At 40.6% G+C, this 17,449-nt stretch overlaps 1 protein-coding gene across 3 annotated transcripts in view; it reads left to right on the top strand.

Annotated features, from left to right (window-relative positions):
* The first annotated feature begins 1,232 nt into the window (after positions 1 to 1,232).
* shroom4.L (shroom family member 4 L homeolog) overlaps positions 1,233 to 17,449 on the top strand; it is a 61,151-nt gene continuing 44,934 nt past the window's right edge. For 2 of the 3 annotated variants that reach the window (XM_018229625.2, XM_018229626.2), the window contains exon 1: positions 1,233 to 1,542. In XM_018229625.2, coding sequence (XP_018085114.1) covers positions 1,420 to 1,542 — 123 coding nt within the window. In that variant the 5' untranslated portion in view covers positions 1,233 to 1,419. Of the gene's footprint in view, positions 1,543 to 7,869; positions 8,006 to 17,449 lie in introns of all 3 variants that reach the window. The other variant, XM_041572560.1, reaches the window with a different exon arrangement.

The raw sequence follows: 17,449 nt of genomic DNA on the forward strand, positions 1-17,449 counted from the left end.
CAATGACTGTCTTTAGCCTGTTGGCGAGTACCTTGCTGAGGATCTTGTAGTCCACATTCAGGAGAGAGATGGGATGTCAATTTGTAGGTCAGATTTCTCCCCCTTCTGTTTATGCAAGATTGTGATCATTCATTCCCTCAGCAACTGTGGCATTCTACCCTCCACAACCATCTCCTCAAACAGCTGGAGTAGGTCCTGATCAATGAGATCCCACAACACTACATAGAACTGGCTGACAGACCTGCGGAATCAATATTGTTAGTGATACCTGACAGCCAATGCCAATGTCTTTTCTGTGTCTTTCTCATTGTAGAGGGAGCTGTGGTAGTCGGTGACCACTCCCATCACTCCATCCTTTCCTGACTGGACGGTGCTGGTCCAAGTTTACTGTGTGATTTGCACCACCATCACACAAACCCTGCAAATTATACTCCCTGAGACCATGAAAAGTTGCTTCTTTAGGTTCAGTGGCCATTGTAGCCAAGCTCCTTAAGCAATGGTCGCGTTTGTTTGGCTGACCCTCCCCTGTCCTCATTTTTCATTAAATGAGGAGCGGTCTGAATCGAGGTGCATGGAGGTTAGCCTGAAAAAAAGAAAGGCTGGAACATGGAGAGCCTCTCATTATTTCCAAGGTGATTTGATTTTTTAGAGTTTATGTTATTTATACTGTATTTGTTGTTTACCTGGGGAAGTCGTACCTCAGTGCAGCAAGCGCCTAAAGGGTTAATCGATTTCCAGACATTCAATTTTAGTTACTGAAATCTTAACCTCTGCAATTTCTACATACTTGTGCGGGAATGTCGGTAACGGAAAAACTATTCTCAGCGCGCAAAGTTATGCCTTTGTGCAAACAAATTTTCCTTTGCACGACTTTAATATAGCTTTTGTGAACCCAGAAACTTTTTCACCACCTCTTCCGACAGTGGAAGAAAGTTTGCGAATTTTATAGTTTGCGCCAATGCGCAGTGAATGTAATAAAACTTCTTACTGAAAAAGTTAAGTTTTCTCCAAAAGATTACGATACCTTCAAGCACTTCTTAAAATTTGCAATGTGACTTCCTGACGGGAGGGTGCTGGTCTGAGTTTACTGTGTGATTTACACCACCTACACACATACCCTGCAAATTATACTCCCGGAGACCATGAAAAATTGCCTCTTTAGTTTCAATGACGATTATAGCCACGCCCACTAAAGCAATGGCCACGTTTGTTTGGCTGCCCTACCTTCTAAACCTCCCCCGTCCTCATTTCCTCATCTATGAGGCTGAGAGTGCACACGGTTCGGACTGGGGGAAGCTTACTCTGTGCTCCTGGGATCATTGGGGCTCCACAATTTTATGGATCTGGGGGTACTCTGGATTAAATGACAAGCAGCTTGATCTGGATTAAAGTCCTGCAGTGCATGGAGGTTAGGAAGAAATGGATCCACAGCCTGCAGATGGGACTTCCCAGTGCATCCATGTGCAGTTACAGGGCGGCGCACCGTGGGGATTCACCCTAAAAGGAGGGCTGGAACATGGGGAGCCTCTCATCATTTCCAAGGTACTGCCCCCCAAAAGATACTTGATTTTCTGATATGATTTCTTAGAGCCTATGTTATTTATACTGTATGTGCTGTCTACCTGGGAAAGTCAGACACTTAAAGGGTTAATAGATTTCTAGCCATTTCGATTTTAGTTAATAAAATCTTAACCTTTGCAATTTTCTACACACCTAATTTATATATATATATATATATATATATATATATATATATATATATATATATATATATATATATATATATATATATATATATATATATATATATGATTTAATCCTCACTTAAGCTGATTAGACAGTTTGTCGTGTATATGTCTAAATTCTGAACCCCGGTCTTATATAAAAGTTTAGGAAACCATGCAATTGGACTGTTCATTGCCTCTACAGGGAGAGAAAGAAGGCGCATACTGTTCATTCTCTGTAGCCATCCCATGCAAATAAACTAATCCTGCGCTTAACCCCTCAGAGCCCAGGAAGCTGCCCCACCCCCACCCCGTCACCTCACAACCTCTGGTGCTCATTTTATTGTTGTTACCCCTAATACATGTATTTTTGGATCTAGATATATAAGATCTCTCGTGGAAGTGCTAGAAATATATGTCCATTTAATACCTGCAAGGTTAGGTCTCTGGGACAACCACACTGGCTAACAATGGGGATAAAAATAAAGAGGACCAACGGGAAAAGAACAGACAATGCTAGGTGAAATTAGATTTTGTACATACAGATTAATGAAGTCACAATGAGGTGCAAGTTATGGACACCCTGGGGGGGGGGGGTTGAAGGGCATTGGTGGATGTTAACCCTTTCACCCTCAGGAACTAGCAGACAGAGGTAGTGTAGTACATTAGAATTCAGTGTGAATTCTGTATGAAACATGGATTTCAGATGCAGAATTGTGTATTATTTGAATTTATTTTGCAGCAATGCCTGAATGCATTTTTGTCTCAAGTAGGAACACTTTGTGCCTTATTAGAAAAGAGTTTTGCTTGGATACTTTCTCCCCCTTTTTCCAATTTGCATTGGCCTAGATTTCACTTGGAAGTGGCTGTGATACAAACCGACTGGATGCCTTTTGTTCAGAGCAGAGGGATGGGGGAGGGACACTGAGAAAGTTTTAGCTTTTTTTTTTTTTTTTTTAAGTTTACTTCTTTCTCCTTAGCTCTCTTGTCCCATTAGGTCTAGTTATACATTAACATCCTAAGTACCAACACATTCTGCTGTGCTGGGGGTGGATTATAATTAATACAACAACACCTGCACCTAGAAGCTATTAGGTGACAATAGTTCCTTCTTCCTTTTACATTAAATAGATCTAGAACCATCTGGGTGATTAAGAATCCTCAGTGACATACTGTAGGGTCACATGGTTGACACCCATTGTTTGTGAAAGTTTTATTATTTATTTATTAAAGTGGGAGCAGCATTGTGATAGCAGCAATATAAACATCCTGCAAAATCAGATTCCTGGTTAATATGTATATAAGGCGCCCTATACGGACTGCACTTTACATTCTTCTGCAGGAGAATTGCCTTAAGGGCAGATTTACTTGTGCATTTTTTCTGCCTTGGTGCTACGACTGCTGCCGAGAACAAATTGCCCAGAATGTGAGTGCTCTACCTCAGTTACAAAAGCATCTGTAGGATTCATCATATGCTGAGGTTTGAGAACTTCAATGTGTTGTGTGCAAGGCAGCAGTTTACTGGAGTCATTAAATATTTTCCATTTATCCTCATTTATATATTGAAGGATTCTATTGCCGTCTTCATTTGTAAAATGTTTCTCTATGAATATAGTTTCCTTAGAGACCTTAACATACCATGAACAACTACTTTACAATATTAAAGGTGAAGGTTGGAATGTCTGAGGTTGAAATCGCAATACTGGGGTCCCACTTGGGGAAATCATATTGTGTGTCTCTAGTATGGCAGGAGCACAATGCATGGAGAGGTGGACTACACTGTTTCTTTACTTCATCTTTTGTGTGCCAGATAGAGTTGCCACTTCACCCCTTTAAAAACTGACACATATGGAATCCACAGCCTGCATGGCTAAATAGCAATTCATTTAAATGCATGCTACAGACTCAACTGATTTATGTGCAGCCATGCATCTAAATTAATTGCTTATTAGCCATACAGGGTGTGGATTGCATATGTGTTCATTTTTAGGGGTGAGGTGGTAACCCTACTGCCAGACACAGCATATGCACTTTTTGGTCCAGACTGGTCAGGAAAAGTAGTTTAATTGGTGCCAGCATATTTTACCTACCTGAGCAGATGTGATTTAATAAGGAAAAAAGATAAAAAATATAGAAAAGGTGTTAACTCTTGTTACTCATTATGAGAGGGGGCAAGCAATGGTATTTGATATCAGACCAGCATGCCCCCTGCCATGGGAGTTGCATAAATTCTTTTTAACTGTATTATTACATTTATTCCAAGGCCTGGGCCTAGGGCACCAGGATTTTAGGGGGCAGCATGTTGCCCAACCACACCCAAATTGGTTCAAAAACACTGGGGATGTGCAGCAGATACAATCGATTTTTAAATTTCCTGTGCAACAATCCCCATTGCTCCAGTCCTGATGATGAAAATTTCCATGAATAAAAGGGAGGGGACAGGAGCTATGAACAGAATTGGGCCTAGGGATGCCCGCTATGTAAATCCAGGCCTGATTATAACAGTTTGGGTACAAGTTGTCACATTGCTTTCAGACTGTGACAAGATGGAAGTTTCTCTCCATAGACATCAACAGTATCTAGTGGAGTGCATGGGTTACCACAAATAAGGTTAACTATTTGGCAGCTCTCTAATTTCCATACCTTCAAATTAGGGATGCACCGAATCCACTATTTTGTGGAATCGAATGTTTAGGCATATACATGTAGTACTAAAGTAGAAGGGAAGTCTGGTAACACTGATCCTATGCTGGCGTATGTCAGACATGTATCTGCTAAAAAGGGATTATTCTAGTGCTTTCCTGTCATGCAGCATGTGGAAGGAGATGATTTTACATTTATAAAACTATACAATATTAAAGTGAATTTCCCTTCTATAATGGGTGGTTCTGAAGAGAAGAACACAAGGGTCTTACAGGGTCAGTAGAAACTTGTACCTTGTATCTGCAGTGTTGAAATCCAACCATGATTTAGTGTAAACTTGGATGTGAGAAGAATGTTTTATCAGCTGTGATGGGGGGGGATATTTTCTACTAATAGATGAAGCAAAAGGACTCTGATTTTAGGCATGCTGAGTTTATAGCACCAAATGGCATGATGTAGTTAAAGGTGAGGGAAGTAGCATTTCATCCTTAGAACTGTCCTTACTGGTAGGGTGAGGGAATTCCTTTGTTGTGCCATATTACATGATTTCTGATGTTTATTAAAAGCGCTAATGTTCGATCAAAATGATTCCCTACACCATAAACTAGTCTTTCCATAGAGGTTATCCCTGGTCATTTGTGTACAGTCGGAAATTGCACCAAAATAGAACCATAATTTCTAGGGGATGGAGACTCCATCTTTGCGTATTTCCATATTATAGGTTGCCATATTCTCATATGCATATTATCTGTACTATAAGTGCCACAAATTCAATTGATTATAATGGCAATTGGTATTAGACTGTTTCTAGCTTTTTGTTGCTTTGGTTTTTCCTCAAGACAAAAATGCAGAGATGTGTTCCATTAACCTAATCTTTAGTAAATTCCAGTATTGGATACAAATGAGTTACTAGGCCATTTATAATGCTCGTTTATTGAGTATGGATGAGGTATTGTATGCAATAATGTAGGAAATCTAACTGCAGGTTGTGGGGGTGATGAGAACGGAGTTAAGGTGGCCATAGACGCAAAGATTCGCTTGTTTGGTGACGTGGCAAAACGAGGGGATCTTTCCCCGATATGCCATTAACAAGCATGGCTATATTGGGGGTAATCTGAACGTTCGGCCGTATAACCAAACGATCAGATTACGATGTGCAATGGGCTCCGGCGGGATCAGCCGGGTCAAAATCAAACCTGTCCGATCGACCAAACGGACGAAAGACATCGGCATTCTCCACACACGATACGAAAATCGTACGAATCCTCGATTCGTACGATAGGATCTGTGCGTCTATGGCCAGCTTTACAGGGCAGCATCGTAGGTGCCATGACTCTTGCACCCAAACCAAAGCTTACCCTACTTTAGTTCTTCAGAATCTGTTAAAGGGCCATTCCTCAATGTCAAAGAAAATGGGATAATTTTAAGCCGGAACAGTGCTGCCTCGCACTATGTTGGGCTCAGGACTAAACAGGTCCAGGCATATGCTGTAGCGACCTGTGAAGGGGTGAGCATGGATGAATTTTGACAAGGTCAGAATATGCACTGCCCTTGTAAAAACCCCTGTCTGCTCCCTGACCTAGTGTGGTTTTAAATGTTCCTGAGAAAATTAACTGTATACTGTGGTTTCTTTCTTGTCCTAAACAGGGTCCATCCAGCAAGAGTATTTCCATGCACTTTCAGAGCCATCGGCTTCTGATATCTCTGGCGGCTTTGCAAAGGTTAGGGGTTGGTTTGGGGCCCCTAGGGTAAGGGAATGCTATGGTGGGCAAAATGTTATGGATCGTCCTGGGCCTAGAGTTCGCTTTACACAAGTAATGTTGACATCCGTTGATATAGAGACTGCATTGCAGAGTTGTACTAGTCCAGAAAGGAGCCAATCATACAGTGGATGGAATAAATAAACAATATTAGGAGCAGTGTTCCCTGATCTTGTTTTTTATTTATCTGTTTGACCTCACTGAAGCATGGTATTTAAACCTACTTTTTAAGATCCGTTCATTTCTCTGCGTTATTCTAAAAGTTGACTTCACAGCTTAAAATTTCCAATTTTATTGCTTTGTCCCTTCCTAGAGAATTAGAAGTCAACAGACTAGGCCCTGTAGCCTTTTAAATGGGAGCCTCACCCCCCAGCCACATTGGGATATAGAAATGCAGAACTGTGCAGTGGGGTTGGCCGACATGTTTGGCCTTGTCACATCCGGTGTTGGGCTCCTTGCCCAGGAGCATGTGCTCTGGGTTAGGACCATGTTGACTTCCAGTGCATCCAGTGATCTCCAGGGCTACTGATTCCAGATGTCATATAGCTAAACATGTCTGCCAACCCAGCTGCCCAGTTCTGTAATTCTTGTTATGGGGGGGGGGGAGGTGGGCAGTGGGGTTTATTCAGCAGGAAGAGGAGGTGGCAGATCTCATATGCAGGGGAATAACTTTAAGGTGATGTGTGTGTGTGTGGGGGTTGTTTCTCTTTAAGAAGGCCGGGATGTCAAACTTGTGGTGCTCCAGCTGTTGGGAAGTAGAACCCCTGTCTCCTCTAACAGTTGGGCCATGTTTACATTGGGTGATGGCTGTCAGGTTCAAGTTTGTTTATTTAAAAAAACAAAAGCAATTTTACTCATTCCCTGCACACACTGACCAGATTGCACTGATGTTTATTTTGTACAAGTCTTGTGCTCTTAGAAACGCACAACTAGTTTAATAAAACCAATAACCTGCTAATGATACCAGAAACAAGCAGCCTATCAAGGGGTATCTGCTGTGCATGGCCCGTGCCACTTACTCACTCTCTCCCTGTCCTTAAAGGGATACTGTCATGGGAAAAGATGTTGTTTTCAAAATGCATCAGCTAATAGTGCTGCTCTGTTCTCAAAAGGGAAAACAGATTTTTTAATATTCAATTTTGAAATCTGACATGGGGCTAGACATATTTCCGTTTCCCAGCTGCCCCCAGTCATATGACTTGTGCCTGCACTTTAGGATGGAACTGCTTTCTGGCAGGCTGTTATCTCTCCTACTTAATGTAACTGAATCAGTCTCAGTGGGACTTGGCTTTTACTATTGAGTGCTGTTCTTATATCTACCAGGCAGCTGTTATGTTGTGTTAGGGAGCTGCTATCTGGTTACCTTCCCATTGTAGGTTGCTGGGGGGGCGGAGAAAGGGAGGGGGTGATATTACTCCAACTTGCAGTAAAGTGTGACTGATAGGTTGCTTGGTTGCTGGGGGGAGAAAGGGAGGGGGTTATATTACTCCAAATTGCAGTACAGCAGTAAAGTGGGACTGAAGTTTATCAGAGCACAAGTCACATGACTGGGGGCAGCTAGGAAACTGACAATATGTCTAGCCCCATGTCAGATTTCAAAATTGAATATAAAAAAATCTGTTTTCAGAGCAGAATTCTGGTGGAGCAGCACTATTAACTGATGCATTTTGAAAAAAACATGTTTTCCAATGACAGTATCCCTTTAATGAAATCAAAGGAAATTAAACTTTTTTTTTCCACAGTTCCCATCAAAGCGTAACATGAGAAAAGGTCTAGCAGAGGAATGGAGCACAAGGTCCCTGCAGCGCAGCACTTCAGACACAGCAGGCAGCATCCAATTCTGCATATTTATCTGAGGCGGATCTGGGAGAGCAAATGGTGGCTACCTTTTGTTTGGACTGTTTGTTTTGTATGGCTTGCTTCGAATGTTTGGTTTAATTATACAGCACTTTTGCTCCTGTGTATTCTGTGTGGCCGAAATTCTATATGCTTCAAAAATGCTTTTGTGCATAAAATGGAACTCGCTAGTTTCTTGTTGAGGTAAATGACAGACATGTCACTGGGAAAAATTATGTGCACAGAAAACATGACATTCCTTCTTGAATTCATGGTAAAAATAAAATAGCATGCAGTAAGTACATATTCTCATGCGATATAAGTAAAGAAGAGAATCTCCATCTGCAATTATCAAGAATACAAGCAGGGGGTTTATAAATTTCTGTCTGCTAGATGTTGCTGAACTACAATTCCCATAATGCCTTGCCAATCCTATAGGCTACAAATAGGGATGTAGTCAATCCAGGTGGAGAAACAGCATGTTGTGCCATTAGCCTTAAAATCACATTATTTTAAAGCACTCCAAAACTCAAGATCATTTATTTATAATGATGAAATATTTCTTTTATATGCAAGTTAGGCTTGGGATTCTATTTGGTATTCAAATGAATATTTGCAGTAGCATTCCATTTACAACCAAATCCAAAAATTGTGGATGTGAAGCATCCATAGTTAAAATCCCACTTTACTTTGTCCATACCTCCCAACTGCCCCGTTTTTAGACGGACAGTCCCTCTTTTGACAGCTCAACCCTCAGTCCCTCATTTGTACTGGAAAGTCCAGTTTTTTTTTTCTCTGCACTGAACAGCCAGAAAAAGAAACAACATTTCTAACTTAATTGGCTTTTGGCAGAGAGCCCAGAACAGCCACAGCAGAAGATAAGATACTTTTGTAACAATTTATAGATAAGCAAATAAGTAATTGTAACTATATAAGATAACAGGTCCCTTGCGAAAAGTTAGACTCACAGCTTAAAGGGCAATTCACCTTTATTAGCAAAACTGTAATAACTGGAAAAAAAACACAGAAATATGTTCAAACTTTCATAACCTGCCAAATTTTGTAAAATGAACATGGTAATTAGGCCACAAAAATGGCATTCCCATATCTAATACCTGCAAAATTCACAGTAGGAGAGATTCTTTTCCATTACGCATACAAGTGCATAGTAAGTGGACAACTAATTGTACTTTGCCCTCTGGGTCCCGCTTTTGGTTCGCTCTGTGTATAATCATAGCGTCTGTAGCCTTTCCTGTGTGGGTGTAAGTAACCGAAGCCTGGCATCACCATAGAGGTCCCACACTGTAACTGCTGGCAGTCTACTTACAGAAATTGCTGTGGGCAAAATTCTCATTACAATCTGCAATCTATGGGTCAACTGATACTGTATTATATCATATGCAAATATAATGTCGATCCCAATAGTGTGCCCTAGAATTTTATCCTGTATGAGACAGTACAGAAAATATAAGGGTTGTGGGACTTTCTGGATATCGAGGGGTTAAGAGCAGTTCGTACACGCTGCAGAAATAGAAACCTAAAACCAGCCCCCTACATATAATGCTGTCTTTATGTTTCGAAATCAAACACCTCCTTGTTTCTTTCCACGCAGCCCCTAGAAATCCCTTCGGTGCGTAACCATAACAGGAAAATACTATGAGGTTTACATCGATTTAAATTCCTCCTTGAATATGAAACATATATTCATATTGTTGCTCGCTAGCTTGTGCCTGGCATAAGGTCATTTTGGTATTACGTGGGTCACCACCAATCCTCTAACCTCTTGCATGTCCCCCACCCAGAAACAGATGGGGAAGTGAGAATTATCTTTGACTCTGGTAGTTACATATTAAGGGAATACACAGCTGCTTTATGGAGGAGTTAGCCAAGTCTGTGTGATTTGAAGAGTTAAGGGAAAATAGATCCTGCTTTTAAATGGGATTTATAAGCATTCACTTCTCTGATGTAAAATAAATATAAGGCCGGTAAGTTTGACATCTGTGGTGGGCAAATTATTTGAAGGCTTGTTAAAGGGGAAGTAAAGTCTAAAATAGAATAAGGCTAGAAATGCTGTATTTTGTATACTAAACATAAACATGAACTTACTGCACCACAAGCCTAATGAAACAAATGATTTATGCTTTCAAAGTTGGCCACAGAGGGTCGCCATATTTTCAAGACCAAGATTCAGTGTGGTCTGGGCTGCGTAGGGAACGTCATAAATTATCAAAACAGCACAAGTATGTGTTTGATGTAAATATTCGGATGGGGTTTTTTTTTACAGTGAAAGCTGTGAAGATGTGGAATTCTCTCCCTGAATCAAGTAGATGATACGTTAGATCGCTTTAAGAAGGGGTTGGATGGCTTTTTTTTTGCAAGTGAGGGAATACAAGGTTATGAAAGATAGTTCTTAATAAAAGTTGAGGGACTTGTCCAATTGCCATCTTGGAGTCAGGAAGGCCCTCTGAGACAAATTGGAGAGATTCAAATGGGGGGGGGGGGTTGCCTTCCTCTGGATCAACTAGCAGTTAGGTGGGTTATATGTGGACTTAAAAGCTTGAACTTGATGGATGAGTCTTTTTTTTTTTCTCAACCAAACTTACTATGTTACTATGTATAGTAGCACTGTTTCACCATGCACATGCAGCCTTATTAATTGGTTATTTTAAACGTATTCACTGAAGTAGCAGCAGCCATGATTGCTTTGATATGGTAAACCTGTTCAAGTTGAGTTGGCACAGATGGGAAAGTTAAAATGGAAATCGCAGAATTTCTCCTAGGCTTCAATCATCTATTGACATAATGTAATAAAAGGCAAACAATTTGCCTAGGTCTTGTAACCCATGGAAACCAGCGTTTGCTTTCTAGGGGTTGGCCAGTAAATGGTGCTGATAAAAGCTATTCTCTGCAGACAGAGTTGCCAGCTTATTTACCCGTTTATGGGGCCTTTCCAAACGTCGACCAGATATCCATTGGGCAGATATTAGTTACACGTTAGACCTGCGGTTGAGCACTTTTAACCGGAACGCAGGAGAGCACAAGAAAAATCGTTGGTGTACAAGCCCTAAAAATCCTACAGACAAGGGCTGCATTGGCTTGGTGATACGGTTCTCTTCTAGTGGGTCTCTGTATATCCTCATTGTAATCCGATTATTGGTCGGGGGGGGGGGGGAAGTAGGATCTTCCTGATTTGACCCAGCATTTTGGTGGCTTAATGGGGTTAAGAACTGCTAGTTTCATATTACCAGCAAAATAAAAGGAACACAAAACATGCAGTAGGGCTCAATTAGCAACACTGTCCAAATCTTCCCCTGGGCAGTAACCAGTGGCAAATATATGTCAGACCTAGTTGATTTGGTGCCCTAGGAAAACCAGGCAAAGAGGAACCGTCCTGCTCCAGTTTACCCTCCACTATTTTTAAATATGTTTTTGAGGTACAATTCCAGGCATTTTACAACATAATCAAGGGATGCTAAGAGTTGTATTTCTACAACATCTGGAAACAAAAAGTTCACTTCACCGTACTCCATAATTCAGTTTATTTTCTCATCAACCCTTCTCTCTCTCCATGTGCCGTTTCTCCTTCATTCCCTTCATAAACAGTTTTTTATATTTTAACTGCTTCAGTATAAGATATGTGATGCTCTATGCACTTGTACAGCACTTTTGCAAGCCCTGGGAGACAATGAAGAGATATATAGTTAATGTTCCTTTTTACAAGTATAAGTAAGTGTATTTAGACAATTTGTGAGTTAGAGGATTAGTATGGCCAGTAACAAACTGTGCTGAAAGTGGAAATAGACATTCTTGGATATATTTCTCTCTCCTAGGAACAAAACATAGGTCAGAAGCCTGCATTATAAATATGAGTTTTACCAGCTTTGCTACCCATCTGTGACATTTTTTTTTTTGTGAGTTGCAATAAAGAGCCTGCAGAGTTAAAATGTAAAACATTGTGAATGTTAATGCTGTTTTGCAGTGCTTGTCTAAATCATGGCAGCAACAAGAACTGTTTTAGTCAAAGTAAAGGTGGTTTGGTAAAAACTTTATTGGCCGAACTAAATATTTCTTTCTACTCTGATACCATTGGACTAGTCCACTGGATACCAGAGTACTCTTCGATATCAGAACAGTCTCAAATTCAGTAAAAATGGGTCAGATATTTTTGTATCTGCGATAATAAGCCGTTTTGTTAATTTTGAATGTGGCCTCCTTGATGGTTGTATTTGGAGAAAGTTTAGATGTTTTTGTCTAGATGGTATTTCACTTGACATGTGGAACATTAGGAAGTATTAACTATTAGGTTATGGCACATAAAGTGGCAATGCTTACCCTGTCTGACACATGGTATGTGCAGGTTTGAGCATTTACGCTTACAACAGCGGTTATAAGAGCTGTTGGAGCAAGGACCGGATCAACTAGCTAATGCAGTCCCTGATTCGAGGGAAAATCAAACCTACCCAATCACCATATGGATGATTTTTCACCCATCGGAGGTACCAATACACGGGCAGATATGCTACTGAATTGGTCTAAAGGGCCCAAATTGGCAGATTATCTCTGCTTGTGTATGGCCACTTTAAGAGCAGGGAAACGTACAGCACAGCCACATTGCGATCCAACAGGGTCCTGATTTCAAAACAGCATATCAATATCAAATCCAGGGTATTCCTTTTTCTGTAAAGACTTTAAAAAGCAGGGACAGCACCCATAGTGTAATTTGCTTTTATTTTTTATTTTTCCAAAATGTTTTTATTTGCACCAATCAACACATATTAACAAACAAAATTGAATGCAAAACAGTGTTTTAGTTTTACATAGGGTTACAAATAAAGGGTAGGCCTACAAACATGGGTTTCCCCCGGCCAACTTAAATCTTCATTGATGAACATAACAAGATAAAACACCCTATTTCTATATATATGTATCTTCGCCGCTTTCCCATGGGGTTACCTAGTTATATTCTGAATCATAATATATAAATGACCACCTAAACCCTCATTGATTCCATTATCTTTAGATGCTTGTAGTTAGTGGATTTCTCCCTGCCAACTCTTTGGACATGAACCTTGATTGTTGGAGTTTCATCATGCTAATTCGAGAATGGTTGCCTTGCCTTTATTTTTTAAAGTTGCAATACGTTTTAAAACCTTTTAAAAATAAAGGCAAATTACACTATTACACTCATTTTACCTTTTAAAGAAAGCACTAAAAACACTTTGTGTGACTTAATTATAATTTTATTTTTAGCACCTTGTAGAAAACACTTTAGCACTTTAAAACACATACGAAAATCTGTGCATATTAACAATATTGCACTAGGTTCTGTGGTTTGTTTTTTTCCCTAGCCTGTGGCGCTGACCTATAATTGTATCTTGATGTCTGTTGCTATGTAAGAAGGACTTGCCTACCTTAATATGTCCAGCTCCTGATATTAGCCATTTTTATGAGATAGGTACATGCTGGTCATGTGTGTAGCCCTGGACTTACTAGTAAGGCAGAGGTATTTGAAAAGGCTATAAGGCTACATTGGAATTAGACTTTCCCTTTTCCCCAATGTGAGAAAGTCATGGGGAAATCCAGGCACTGTCACTTACAGCATCAGTCAGCCTGCAGCCAGACAAGTGGGGTCAACTGAGAAACTTAAGGCCCCCATACATGGGCCGATAAAAGCTGCTGACAGACTGAGTTGGCAGCTTATTGGCCCGTGTTTGGGGCCATCCAACGGGCTTTACCGATCGATCTCTGGCCAGATCTCAATCGGGCAGGTTAAAAAATCCTAGGGCCCACGGATCAGCACCGATATCGCCCACTTCAATGTGGGCATATTGGAGAGAGATTCGCTGTTTTAGCGACAAATGAGCAGCTCTCTACGTCTATGGCCACCTTAAGTTATGGCCACTCTGATTTGCCTATTCCCTCTGCTGGTCAGAGGCCAGAGTTGCATGCTTGGCAAGCCAACAGAAATGCCCTTCCATAGTGAACCCTTGCTGAGACCTTACTTGATGCCATAGAGTTCTTACTACATCATATTCGTTTGTTAGGAGACTGGCCCCATGGCCCAGGTGTATATTCTGTTTTATATTGAGTAATCAGCTTAGAAATTCCCCAACCGGGTTTTTAATGCTTCTCCCATTTGCATTTGCATTTTATTACTGTTCTGGTAATTATTTACAGTTCTACCCATTGCATATCCTCTGATCTTACCAAAGCATGATCATTTCGGGAGATTGAAACTTGGATATTCAAAGTGTTAAGGTGGCCATAGATGCAAAGATCTGCTCGTTTGGCAACATCGCCAAACGAGCGGATCTTTCCCTGATATGCCATTAACAAGCATGGCTATATCGGGGGTAATCTGATTGTTCGGCCGAACAATCCGATTACGATGTGCCATGGGCTCCGGCGGGATCGTTCGGGTCAAAATCAAACCTGACCGATCGACCAAATCGTACGAATCCTTGATTCGATAGGATCTGTGTGTCTATGGCCACCTTAAGGGAAAGGGTAGCATAGATTCCTAGTGGAATGGAAAGTGAAATAATGCATTACTGAATGATTAGGTACAGTAAGCGTTAGGGCAAAATGCAACAGTGGTGTAGAATTGAAGAGGAAGGTGAATCAGAAGCTCAGAGTATTAAAGGAAGGTGACTAACAAGTGCAGAGTGGAAGAGGGTAGTAGAGGTGCAAGATGGCTTAAATAGATGACAATTGGGGGAAGAGTAAAGCAGCAGTGCAGAATGGAACAGTTAGAGGGGAAATTGAATATCTTGTTAACTAAAAAGAAGTAACCCTAACAAATATAGAGCAAAGCGACTGTAAATCCATTGCTTTTGCTAACATGTACCTATTTTAGCCTATATAAAGTAAAAAACAATTGTAAATAATTAACTTGTATTTTTGTGACATTTATCCACTTCGTACACTTCCTTCTTTATTCTAAAACTCTTCAGTACAATCTCTCTCAAATGTTTTGAAATGCTAGTGCAGGGGTCCCCAACCTTTTTTTACCCGTGAGCCACATTCAAATGTAAAAAGAGTTGGAGAGCAACACAAGCATAAAATAGTCCCTTGGAGTGCCAAATAAGGGCTGTGATTGGCTATTTGGTTGCCCCTATGTGGACTGGCAGCCTACAAGAGGCTCTACTTGGTACTATACTTAGTTTTTATGCAATTAAAACTTGCTTTCAAGCCTGGAATTCAAAAATAAGCATCTGCTCTGAGGACACAGAGAGCAACATCCAAGGGGTTGGAGAGCAACATGTTGCTCGCGAGCTACTGGTTGGGGATCACTGTGCTAGTGGATCGTGCATTCTTCATCTTGCTTGGTAACAGATCCCATTTGGAAAAGTACATAAAGTATATTTCAGTCCAATAAAAGGACAGCCACCCTCTTTGCCTAGGGAACAGATTTTGTGAAGGAAGCCTGGGGCTAGATTTAAGGCTTCCCAGCTCAGCTTTCCAAAGAGTTAATGGAGCAAACTGGTTAATATTTGACAGGGTCCCTTCATCCTGCATTCCTAAGGTCTCTTGTCACAGCCTGTGTCACAGTCTGAGAATGTGGCCTCCCACCCAGTCAAAGGGTCCCACTGCCTCCTGCAGGAGGGAGAGAGTATGCCCAGCTGTGGAAGCACTGGCCTTGGGTGTTCGGGGTGGAGGGGGGGGACATGACACAGCTGTATAAAAAGAATAGTGCAAGCAGGACGTAGGAGACAGGAATAAAATGAGGTGGGGGGAGAGGAATAAAATGAGGTGGGGGAGAGAGAATGAGCTTGGAAGAAAAGGGCCACAGGGCAGCGCAGAGAGTGTGTACAGATGTTAAGATAGCGTAGAACAAATGTGGATTGTGAGAGCAAAGTCTCAATGTATGTATAATAATCAGAATTGTCTTTTTAGTGTTTGTGGCTCTGCAGGCCTCTATTATGTGGCACTTTCATCTGTCTGGAAAACAGCAGGGGACAAAACTCCCATGTCACTATTCCTTTTAAAAGGGTGGTTCACCTTAAATTTAACTTTTAGTATGTTATAGAATATAGATTATATGATTTTTTTTATAGTTTTTTTTTTTTTTTTTAATGATTCGTGTTTTTTGAATCTTTCCAACTTTCTATACAGGGTGTCTCCTATTCATGTTTGAGTCTCTTATTGAAATCAATGCATGGTTGATTTGGACGCTAGAAGCCAGATTGCTGAAATTGCAAACTGGAGAGCTACTGAATGAAATCTTAATATCTCAAAAACGACAAATATATAATCAAATTAAAACCAGTTGCAAATTGTCTAGGAAATATAGGAAGGCTGGTATATTTTCCAGAAAATGTGGCAACCCTGACTCTCACTTGGGCACCCATATGTTGTAATACTGTAAACATGCATCAAACATATACAAAAGTGAGAATTCATTTAAGAAGATATAACATTTTTCCTTTAAAAAAAAACCAGTCAGTACATGCACCCTCTTTACAAAAACAGAGCCCGTCTGTACTATGGAGTACACTGACAGTGTTTCTGTATTACATGAGGAAGTGTCATGTATTTAATCCAGACCTTTCTCTTTCGCCTGTCTTCACTCAAAAAGATTTTTCTTATGTTATTGTCAGTCATTGTCGGTAATATTACTTCTCTTGTCAGCCAAGAGTTATGGTTGTGTTCCTACAGGCATGCTGTTCTTTCTCCTTGATAAGCATATGTACTATGATTTCCTTGAGGGCAGAGACACGCGCTGCAATTCAGGGCGACTAATCTCCCCAAACTGCCTCCCTTGCCTTCAATGCCGGCAATTTACATTCTAGGAGCTCTGAGTGCTTCATTTTCCGAAGTCTCCCCGAAGAAGAGGAGATTGGTCGTTGGGAGACTAATCTCCCCAAATAGCATTGTGTGTCTCTGCCCTGAGGCTAATAAATAGTATTTTATATTTTCCTTCTTCATGACGTCTGTCTCCCAGTGTATTCTTTTCCACTGTTCCACAAATAGTACACCACCAAAGACAAGGCTCTCCATTTTTTTTAAACATTTTTCCCCAAGTGCTTTTGTGAGAAACTTGTGACGGGAATGGAATGTTTTAGTTATGAAAACAGGCTGTCCAGTCTGGCTTTGTTTAAGATAAGCGATGCCTAAGATCACATACAAATAAAAATGGGCCATGCCTTTTCAGCAATAGATGTTCGAAAAGGAACGATGGATGAGAGGAGAGTAGGATATTTGTCTTTTCCTGTCTCAAAAACAATGACGCGTATGGGATCATTTTTTTGGAAACCCGTTATCCAGAATGCTGTGAATTATGGGATGGCCAAATCCCATAGACTCCATTTTAATCAAATAATTAACATTTTTAAAAATGATTTCCTTTTTCTCTGTTATAATACACTAGTACCTTGTACTTGATCCCAACTAAGATATAATGTATCCTTATTGAAGGCAAAACACGCCTATTGGTTTATTTAATGGTTAAATGATGTTTAAGTAGAAAAAGGGTGGTCATCCAAA

The sequence above is a fragment of the Xenopus laevis genome, chromosome 8L, assembly GCF_017654675.1.
Source record: "Xenopus laevis strain J_2021 chromosome 8L, Xenopus_laevis_v10.1, whole genome shotgun sequence".
Taxonomy (NCBI): domain Eukaryota; kingdom Metazoa; phylum Chordata; class Amphibia; order Anura; family Pipidae; genus Xenopus; species Xenopus laevis.